This window comes from Cetorhinus maximus, chromosome 16 (genome assembly GCF_964194155.1).
Source record: "Cetorhinus maximus chromosome 16, sCetMax3.hap1.1, whole genome shotgun sequence".
Lineage (NCBI taxonomy): Eukaryota > Metazoa > Chordata > Chondrichthyes > Lamniformes > Cetorhinidae > Cetorhinus > Cetorhinus maximus.
In genome coordinates, this window is record NC_135894.1 from 20,361,772 (window position 1) to 20,373,346 (window position 11,575).

The 11,575-nt window shown below is 39.0% G+C and overlaps 1 protein-coding gene across 1 annotated transcript in view; it reads left to right on the plus strand.

Annotated features, from left to right (window-relative positions):
* Nucleotides 1-11,310, plus strand: part of med4 (mediator complex subunit 4) — a 28,869-nt gene extending 17,559 nt beyond the window's left edge. The window contains exons 4-7 of the mRNA XM_078559462.1: nt 1,595-1,652; nt 2,233-2,319; nt 8,450-8,581; nt 9,993-11,310. Coding sequence (XP_078415588.1) covers nt 1,595-1,652; nt 2,233-2,319; nt 8,450-8,581; nt 9,993-10,165 — 450 coding nt within the window. The 3' untranslated portion in view covers nt 10,166-11,310. The remainder of the gene's footprint in view (nt 1-1,594; nt 1,653-2,232; nt 2,320-8,449; nt 8,582-9,992) is intronic.
* Nucleotides 11,311-11,575: the final 265 nt, after the last annotated feature.

Below are 11,575 nucleotides of genomic sequence, written 5' to 3' on the forward strand. Positions count from 1 at the left end.
ATTTCAAAATTTGTGGATGATACGAAACTTGGAAGTTTTATGAACTGAGAGTGATAGCGTAGAACTTCAAAAGGACATGGACAAGTAGGTGGAATGGGCAGACAGGTGGCTGATGAAGTTCAATGCAAGAAATGTGACAATTCATTTTGGTAGGAAGAACATAGAAAGACAAAATAAAACAATGGATGCAACTCTAAAGAGGGTTGCAGGAGCAGAGGGACCTGGGTGTATATATGCATAAGTCATGGAAGATGACAGGACAGGTTGAGAGCACAGTTAATAAAGCATACAATTACCTAGGCTTTATCAATAGGTGCAGAGTACAAGAGCAAGAAGGTTTGTTGAACTTCTTTCAGACATTAGTTTGGCCACAGCTGGATTATTGTGTCCAGTTCTGGGTGCCGCACTTTAGGAAGATGTGAAGGCATTGGAGAGAGTGCAATAAAGATTCCTGAGCATGGTTCCAGGGATGAGGAACTTCAGTTATGAAGATAGTCCCAATTTCTCCTGTGTTCGTTGGAGAAAAGACTGAGGAGATTTGATGGAGATATTCAAAATCATAAGGGGTCTGGACAGTAGATACGGAAAAACTTCCCATTCATGAAAGGATCGACAACAAGAGGGTACAGGTTTAAAGTAATTGGCAAAAGAGATACAAGAAAACATTTTCACACAGCGAATGGTTAAGGTCTGGAATGCACTGAGAGTTTGTGGAGGCAGGGTTACAGGGAGATGGCGGGAGAATGACATAAGTGAATTGCTCATTCAGAAATCCAGTGCAGACATGATGGGCTGAATGGCTTCTATCTGCGCTGTAACAATTCTGTGAAAGAAGCATTAATTCTGATAACCTTGCACACCAAGAAAAACTTAGTCAGCTGTAGCAGGTTCAAGCACTATCACAGTCAACCTATGTTTTTCCATATAGTATACGACAGTATCTCAAGTTGAATAAAAACAGAAAACGCTGTAAAGACTCAACAGGTCTGGCAGCATCTGTGGAGAGAGAAACAGGGTTAATGTTTCGCGTCTGTATGACTCTTCAGCCCTGAAGAAGAGTCATACGGACTCGAAACCTTAACTTGGTTTCTCTCTCCACAGATGCTGCCAGACCCGCTGAGTTCTTCCAGCATTTTTGGTTTTTATCTCAGATTTCCAGCACCCACAGTATTTTGTTTTTATCTTAAGTCGAATGCTTGTCTCTTTAGAAGAATAAACTGCCAGATAAGACTTCCACCTGGTTACATATTAAGATGAATTGGAAGAGATTAGTATCAGATTAATTACTTGAACTCAGTAAACATAGAATCATTCAACAAGATCCATCAGAATTCATCTGAGCCCATGACAAATATGTGGATACTGTTTTGTTCTTAAATGCATCTTTCTCTTGTTTTGCAGAAACTTGTTTGGAACCTATGTCAATGTGCAAGCTTAATTTAACTTTCACAAGATTTCAAGACTAACAGAGCTCCTTAGCCCCATCAGTAGTTTAATGGTTATTTAAAAAAAACATTTCAATCTGTACCTCTTGTCTATACTTACATGCAGTAAATTTGTATCTGTTAAATAATAACTGTTCATTCTTTTCAAGGCAACTGCTGTGTATCAAGCCAAAGAGAAGTTAAAATCAATAGAGAAGGCAAGAAAAGGTAGACATTTTTTAGCTAGAAAAAAATCTTTTAATAGTTGCACACAGTTACTCTACTGCTGAGACAATTAAGCATGGATCCAATAATAGACTTCCTTTCCAAAGGAAAGTTGGCATGATCATAAATATATTATATGCTTTTTGCTTGGTAGTGAACGCTCTATGCAATTGTGATATCACAGTGTTAGTGTTCCAATAGAGTACAGCTAAAACCTGCTCCCTCTTGCTGAGGTATTTCTGATGCCAAACCCTCCTTTGTTTTGATATCAGTGAACACAATAATTAAAACTTCCTTCATAGTAAGCTTTTGTAATTCTTCTGAAGGTTGCTTTGTTTTTTTTAAAGTGTATGTATTCACTATACACCAACTGTAATGTAATATTTTTCACTTTCATGTGTTTTGGATGACTGGTGCATGGCCGAAATGTGACCAGCTTATCTTCAGTGTTCTGGCTCCTTGTTCAAGTTAATACATGTAAAGAATTTTCAGATTTTTTTTTAAAAAAAGTGTGGCAGCTGAGTGTTTTTTATATATTTAAGGATCAGGTCAGTAAAGAATTATGGTTCTCTTTTCTTGGCAGGTGCCATCTCATCTGAAGAGCTTATCAAGTACGCACATCGAATAAGCGCCAGTAATGCTGTAGCAGCTCCATTAACATGGGTTCCAGGTATGAATCTAAATATTATTGATCGTGAAGAGCTTTCCTTGACATTGATCTTGGGCTTCAACTGCACTTTCTTGCCCACTCCCTCGATTCCCTGAGACACCAAAAGTCTGTCTGTTTCAGCCTTAAGTATAGTCAGTGATAGGGCATCCACTACCCTCTGGGGTGGAGATTCCAAAGATTCACAGTCCTTTGAGTGAAGAAATTTTTCCTCGTCTCAGTCCTAAATAATCGACTCCTTATCCTGAGACTGTGCCCTCCTGTTCTAGATTCCCCAGACAGGAGAAACAACCTCTTTGTGTCTACCCTGTCAAACTCCTTCAGAATCTTGTTTATTTCAATGAGATCACCCCTCCTCCTTCTAAACTCCAGACAGTATAAGCCCAATTTACTCCACATCTCATCATAGGACAATCCTGTCAAACCAGGGACCAATATAGTGAATTGCCTCCAATGCAAGTATATCCTTCCTTAAATATGGAGACCAATACTGTATACAGTATTCCAGGTGTGGTCTCACCAAAGCTCTGCACAATTACAGCAAGGCTCCTTTATTCCTATATTCCAATTCCCTGGCAATGAAGGCCAACATGCCATGTGCCTTCCTAATTGCTTGCTGGACCTGTATGCTAACCTCTTGAGTTCCTAGTATGAGTGCATTCAAGTCTCTCTGAATATCAACATTTGCAAGTTTTAAGCCTTTTAAAACATATTCTGCTTTTCTATTCTTACTCATTCAAAGCAAATTACCTCGTACTTCCCCCATTATACTTCATCTGCCATCTTGTTGCCCACTCACTTAACCCGTCTATATTTCTTTGCCACCTGTGTCCTCCTCACAGCTTACATTTCCACCTAGCTTTGTATCATCAGTAAACTTAGATACATTACTCTGTGTCTAAGTCATTAATACAGATTGTAAATAGCTGAGGCCCCAGCACTGATCCTCGTGGCTAGTTACAGCCTGCCAACTTTAAAATGCCTCATTTATGGTTACTCCTTGCATCCTGCCCATTAACCAATCCTCTATCCATGCTATTATATTACCCCAAACTCCATGAGCCCGTATCTTGCCTATTAACTTTTTCTGTGGCACCTTATGGAATGCCTTTTGGAAATCAAAGTATACTACATCTACTGGTTCCCCATTATCTACCCCACCGGTTACATCCTCAAAAACCTCTGATCATACTATGCTTTTCTAAATGCTTTAAAACTTCCTTAATAATAGATTCCAGCACTTTCTTGATGCTGATGTCAGGCTAACTGGCCTGTAGTTCCCTCTTTTCTATCTCCTTCCTTTCTTGAATACCGGTGTCACATTTGCTAACTTCCAATCTGCTGGGATTATTCCAGGCTCCAGGGAATTTTGGAAATCATAGCAGAACATTCACTATCTCTTTTAGAACTCCAGGATGTAGGCCATCAGTTCCTGGTGAATTGTCAGATTTTTGTCCCTTAAGTTTCTCCAATACATTTTCTCTGCTGATCTTAATTTCCTCACTGCTTTTAGCACCTAGGTTACCCTGTATTATTGGTATGCAACTTGTGTCTTCTACTGTGAAGAAATATTTGTTTAATGTCTCTGCCATTTCCTCATTCCCCCTTAATTTTTCCTGCTTCTGAGGGACCAATGTTTACTTCAGCTACTCTCTTCCTTTCTATATACTTGTAAAAGCTTATATTCTGCCTTTATATTCATTATTTTCTCTCTCATTCCAATTTTTCCCCTGTGTATCAATTTTTTGTGGCCCTTTGCTGGTTCCTAGAACACTCCCAATCCTCAGACTGGCTATTATTATTTACAACCTTATAAGCCTCTTATTTAAATCTAATTTTATCCTTAACTTTGAGTAAGCCACAGATGGATCTTTCTTGCTGAGCTTTTGTTTTTCAAAAGTATGCATTTTTATTGAACATTTTGAATTGTTTCTTTAAATGTTTCTCTCTGTTTATTTGTGGCCATATCTTTATGTTTACCCAATCAAGCTTAGCCAGTTCTATCCTCATACCGATATAATTGGCTTTAAGATTCAGACTTAACATGGAATTCAATTTTATTATGATCACTAGTTACAAGCAGATCTTTTACAATTACATTACTTATTAACCCTGCCTCATTACATAATACTAGATGTAAAATAACTTTATCCGCAGTCGGTTCCACAACATATTGCTCCAGGAAAATGTCACAAAATCATTCTGTAAACTCATCTTCTAAAGCACCCTTGCCAACTTGATTGGTCCAATCTACATGAAGATTAAAGTCCCCCACAATTATTACGTTATCTTTGTTACACACTCCAATAATTTGTTTAATGTTATTTCCAGGACTTCAATCGCTAACGCATAATTACTATTAAACTCTGTCCCTCCCTGTCCTACCCTGCTTGTTTTTACCTGCATCTCTACACTGTTCTGTTGCTTCAGCTTTTCTCTTTGGATTTGTAAATCTTCACCCGAACTCTTTCTCCCCCATTAGTTTAAAGCCCTATACATAGCCGTAGTTATACAAATCACAAAAACACTGGTACCAGCCCAGTTTAAATGGAGCCTATCCCAATGGAACAGCTCTTTCCTGTGTACTGGTGCCTGTGCATCAAAACCCTTTCTTCCCACACCATTCTGAGCCATGTGTTTATTTCTTTAATCTGTTTGACCCTATGCCAATGACACGTGGCTCAGATAACAATCCAGGATATGATTACCTTTGATGTTCTGCATTTTAATTTGGACCCTAACTCTTCAAACTCAGCAGAGCTTCATTCCTAGTCTTATGTTGTTGTGGAACCAACAACTAGATCCTCCCTCTCCCACTGCAGGTTCGTGTCCAGCTGCGAGGCCTGGGACTGGGTAAGCAACATAATCTTAGGAGCTCCCTGTCGTTACTGCAGAGAAGAATGTCTGTCCCCCTGATTTTACTCAAATGAATACAAAGTACTGGAAAAATTCAGCAGTTCAGCAGCATCTGTGGAGAGAGAATCAGAGTTAACATTTCAAGTCCAATATGACTCTTCTTCAGAACTGGCATTCTGTCCCCTGATTATGTGGTCCCCTGTCATTACCAGGTTTCTTTTTGCTCCCCCCACTTGTCCCCTGTCACTACCATGTTCCTTTTTGCTCCCCCCACTTGTCCCTTGTCACTACCATGTTCCTTTTTGCTCCCCTCACTTGAATGGCATCCTGCAACATGGTGCCACGGTCAGTTTGCTCATCCACACAGATGGCAAGCACTTTGTACCTGTTTATAAAAATCAAAAGCTGAGGCTCCTCCATCACTACCTGCTTTATCCTTATGCCTGACTCGGAGTCTCAACCTCCTGTCCCTGACCATTGACCACCTCTAAAATTCTGCCTAGCCTAAGAGTTGTGACTGCCTCCTGGACCAATTAGGTAATCTTCCTCCCTTACTGATGCTCTGCAATGTCTGCAACTCAGAGTCCAGCTCAGCAACTGAATGCACTGCCTGGGAGAGTGGTGGAGGCGGGTTGCCTCACATCCTTTAAAAAGTACCTGGATGAGCACTTAGCACGTCATAACATTCAAGGCTATGGGCCAAGTGCTGGTAAATGGGATTAGGTAGGTAGGTCAGGTGTTTCTCACGTGTGGGTACAGACTCGATGGGCCTCTTCTGCACTCTGTGATTCTGTGAAATCTGAGCCAAAGTTGCTCAAACCACAAACACTTAATTATGGCAAATATGTTTGTCCAGGATTGCAATGCATTCCAGATTCTTGCATGTTGCAGTCATTGTACACCAATACCCTGCCATGTCTGTCTAACCATATTGATTGTAATAAGTCAATTAGTTATTAATTTACACAGCTAAAGTAATAGCAAGTCTCCTAGCCTGGAGACAAAAAAAATACTCACCAACTATTGGAGGCTGAAAAAGGAGCACCCTCTGCATAAAATTCCTGACTTAGCACTAGTTCCTTGACGCTCCCAGACCTCTTCATCTCACTTGGTGCTTCTGCTCTGTGCTGTAGCAAACAAAACCTGTCTGTTTTTATAGAGGGCTAATGACTCATAGCCAAGTTGCAACTACTAAGTGAGCTTCCTGCTACAGTAATTAACAGCTATTCAGGCCAACACCTTCAGTTATTTGACCAATAACTGCCACTACCAGGCATCTTCTGTTAAACTAGGTTTATTAACTATTTAAAATAGTGCCATTTAGCTGATTTTGCCTCACCCCATATCTTGGCAAGGTGCACCACTTTGCAGTTCTCCGCTTTAGATTTGGTGGGCCATGGAGTCTGTTGTTCTCCATCTTGTTTGCTGTGTTTTGTATCAACTGCAGGATTTGGAGTTGTGCCCTGTGTTCAGCTCCAGGTCAGTAGTTTGGCAGGGGAGCGATATTCTTTGTGCTGGCCCCGAGGGAGCATAGTTGTGTATGTCACTCCAGCCTGAATCTGCAGCTTGCTGATTCATTGGATGCTCCATCTGTTGAATCCCTCATTATGTCTGGTTTTAAACTCTAACCCAGTTACACAAGAATAATTCCTAAACAATCAGGAAAGAAGTAATTTTATATTCAGAAGATGTAGTGCTGGTTCTATGCTGCTTACACCAGTACAGGCTGATTGCTGTTAGTTTGAATGGTGCATCCTCACTGTCTGACATTCACCTGGTGAATTCCAAGTTCAGGTAGGAGGAAGAGTGAAGCAGAGGAAGAATCTATTCCAATTCTAGTTACCTCAGTAACCAATGATTGGAAGATGTGTCTGCTACATGCTTAAAGTACTTGCATCATCTAGCTGTTAATTACATACCCAGCCAAAGAAATTCTTTGTTCAATCTACAAATTTCAATCAGATTGCAACCAGGACAACTGGGGATGATAAAGTTAATAGGTCACTTAGAGTTTGTGGCTGGGCCAAAATCAATGGCTTTGATCTTCAGTCTTTAACTGGAGGAAATTGTGACCCATCTACGACTGGGGTGTCAGAGAGTCAGTCTCCGAGCACAGACAGAGAGGTAGAGCTACTGTCTGACCTCTTCTTTGAATGATGTCACTGAGAGGCAGCATGTGGATAAGTGATCAAATTCTCTAGCTTAGAGGGTTGAGGATGCTACAACGTTGAATACATTTAAGATTAGGATAGACAGATTTTGGTGTCTCGGGCAACCTAGTGATATGGGGAGTGAGTAAGAAAATAGAGTTGAAGCCCATGATCATATTGAATGATGAAGCAGGCTAAATGGGCTGTATGGTCTTCTCCTTCTGTCTTGTGTCCTTGTGTTTTAAATTTCTAGGTCAGATTCTGACCATTAATCAACATTATAGCTCGAGACAAACTCACCAGAAATATCCCAACTGTGCCAAATTTTCAACTTGGCACTCATTCCTCATTGCACTCAGTCCTTGTTATCTAACTCTGTGCTCCCACTTTGAATCATTAAGTATACTTAACCATGTTTAATCTGTTAAAATTGTACTATTCCCCCTAAACATGTAGAAGATACTAACCCCGAATGTGTATAATCATCAAATTTCACAACACAGGCCATCACACCTGTACCAGCTCTCCGAAGAAGTTGTTCACTTAGTCCCATTTTGCTGCCATTTCCCCATATTCTTTTAAATTTTTTTTCCCCCAGATATTTATTCACTTTTATCCCTTTGAAAGCTATTATGGATTCTACTTTCACCACTGTTTCTGGTATGGCATCCGTCTCCTTAAAACTCTTGTGTTCAAAAGTAAATAATTCTCTAAATGTTTCCTTTAATTGTTTATGATCTTAAATAACACCGCCCCCCCCCCAAACAGTTACCAACTCAATGACCTGTGGAAATAGATTTTCCCAATTTACTTATTAAAATATCTCATTCAATTCTAACATGTTCTGTGACTGTGTTCCTCTGTGAATGCAAATTATTTAAAATAAGGATTGCTTGATTCCTCAAAAAGTAAAAAGTGAGGAGAGTATTGTGATTTCAGTACTATCACATTTCTGGTATTTGTAAATAGCATTTTTTAAAAATCAGCTGTGTTCCAATTTCCAATGTGTTCTCCTGTTTATGGGAAGCTGCTATTCACAATGAATTATATGGGGGAAGGGAACAAGAAAGTTTACTTCACAGTAACAATTACACTGAATGATTCTGAACATTATATATTTGATTCAGGTGATCCACGAAGACCTTACCCTACTGATCTGGAAATGAGGAGTGGTCTTTTGGGACAGCAAAGTAATCTTTCTACCAATGGGGTGAATGGACATTTACCTGGGGATGCATTGGCTGCAGGCAGATTACCAGGTAAAAGCTGTCAGCAATTTTTAAAATTAAAACTTGTGTAAGACAAACTATAACTCGACGTTGGAAGCTAGTGGTGTTGACTATAAAGTGACACTTCGGCCATTAGAATTTCTGGTTAGTTTACTTTGTGTCACTCTTTAAGCAATGATTAAAGTCTTTTGGCAGGTTTCATCTCGTTCTGACTCAGTTGCTGAAGACAGTGTCATTGAGCCATTCGGATTCAGATTCCACTCAATGCTGCATTAGATAATCGCAGCAGAGGTGTGATAGGAGTGCTACAATTGGCCTCGATCTCTAGGTTAAAGAGGGGAATGTCCATTCGGGTTATAATTGCTGTACAGTAGAAATTGTATTTGCATGACCATGGGAATGGGTTTGAGTCTGCTGCCCATCATGGTTAATATGCCGATACTTACTTTAGACTCTCTTGATTGGCCAGTTAGACAAGGTATTAGAGACTGAACAGCACTGTATCTCAGCAGGAATCTGACATCCTCAGGAGGGAAGAGAAAATGGTAAAGTACATTAAATTGAAAGCAAAAAAAAAAATAATGATTTTGTCACAAGTTGAAGCTAAACTTTCAACAGCTGATTTGTAGTAAACTTGGACAAATCATAATATGTACAGATTGCTTTTAATAAAAGAAAAATAAGAATACTTTTGTTTTTACAAGTTATTGATGACAAGGATAAGTACTTGAGGTAGGCCATCTGGGCCATTTCACCCATCCTGTTGTAGAAATCTACAATTTCTTCTTCTCTCTCCTCATTCCCTCATCGTCAGAGTAGCCAGTTTCTCTTGAATGACTCATGTTTCTGCCTCCTTTCCCCTAACTGGAAATCTTATTGCGATTGAATCATTTGAAATCCAACATAATGTGACATTTAAAGTTCCAGGTTTACACAAAGATAGTTGTTTTCTAACATATGTATAGTGTATATGGATTGCGTTTATATTTTGATCTTTTATACATCTATTTCAATTCAGAGCAGCATAGCTTGTGATTTTGTGATAGAATTTAGTACTATTTTAAGTTGAGACACTGTCCAAGGTTCTGCACTTTAATATTCTTGGAAGGGAAAATAATTTGATAAAGAATTTGAAATAGTGTTACAAAGCTAAATATATATAAATAGGCAAGAATGGATCATCTCAGGTTTTTTTTGGAGAAGGGGCCAGGGGCACGAGAGGGGTTGGGTGTTCAGTATAAAGATTTATTCTGTAAATGAGCCTTTGGGCTGCTATTGTTTTTGTTCCAGCAGCAAGAGTTTAACTCAAAGCACAACTGAAACTGTAACAAAGCCACATTATCGGTTTCAGAGGCATCTTGAATTAAGCTTTAAGAGACCAGTATTGTTATGATTTTGGAGAAAATACAAATGTGCTTTATGAAAACTTTCTGTATTTCAGATGTACTTGCACCTCAGTACCCATGGCAGTCAAATGACATGTCCCTCAACCTATTGCCTCCAAACCACAGCAATGATTTTATGCTGGAGCCTCCTGGACATAACAAAGAGAATGAAGATGATGTGGAAGTTATGTCAACTGATTCTTCAAGCAGTAGTAGTGACTCTGACTGAAACGAAGAGAACATGTCTTTTTTAGTTCAATGTTTGGACTTATGGCATTGGAAAATCTTTTTGTTTCTCCCACTGCCTACTCCTTCCCATCTAATACTGATGATGCTGACCTGGTACGGGTACATCAAGAAAATGTATTTTGACAAGCATTGCAATAAGATAGGTAAAGTTCTGCTTAAAAGACATCTTTCCCCCAGTGTTGAATTCACTGTCCAATGTGAATATATAGTAAGAAACCAGGCATTAATTTATTCTACAGACCTTCATACCCAATACAAAAGTCCAAATAATTGATTTATGGTTTGACATTACTATTTAACATTTTCCCTACAGACTATTTTAATTGCATAACAATGCAGCAAGGAGAACTGAAAAAAATGGTAATTTACAACAGGAAAGTACTGTACAATAAAAACAAGAGCTGCAACGAATGCATGTTACTGAGAATTAAAAACATTTTCATAAAGCAACAGTTTAAGCTGGTGATAACGTGAGGTAAAGGAAACCATAACCTTTTCAAGAGGAGAGGTTTACAATGACATAATTCCTGAAGTGGACTGGCAGTTTTAGATCTGCCTTTTTGCCTCTGTTTGGCACTTGAAACCCAAACCCAGTTTGATGACATAGAAATCTGCTCCATATACATGCTCCAATCACCCTCGGTGAAATTAGTTGGGGCTATCATAATGGCTATAGGTACAAGAATAAAACTAGCTGTAATTTGATACTTCGGCACTGAAGCACAAAAGGTCATTGTCATGGATATTGAAGGAGGTAGGAGAATTTGCATCTGCTGCAACAAGAATTATTGTTCTGAGGTTTTGTTAAAGCACACTATTGAGATAGGGTGGATGGAACTGTACTTTGTATCTTGGTGTGTCATGCCTGCCTGACATTGAATGATTGTTGCCAGCAGATGCCTAAAATGTTTATTGACCTCATCTACCTTCTCAAATTGACATCGATAAGCTCCAAAAAGACTTTATTAAAGGCAATTAGACGGATTATTTCATTGTGACATTAAAATGATCTTTCTACAATAACAAAAACTAAAACAGTTGTAAACATTGTTTGAGATGTACATTTCATAGTATAACTGTGATTTCTATATTGTAAATAAAAATAGAAAACTGTCTTTTATATTATCAGCAAGGAATATTCTCCATCTACTTACTTGCAGGGTATTTTTCTGATCATTTGTTAATGCACAATAGCCCCACAGTTCCAAATCTCATTTAAGCGAAATCAAAATTGATGAATGCCAGTTATATTTCCTGACTGCATGCAATGTTGTAGGTGAGATTCATTTTTGCTGAGCTCTTATTTGCTGTCAGTGGCATGCAAGTTAACAATAGCTTGCTGTAAAACATCAAAGTGCTTCACAGCGTGATAAGCCAAAGGAGCAGACAT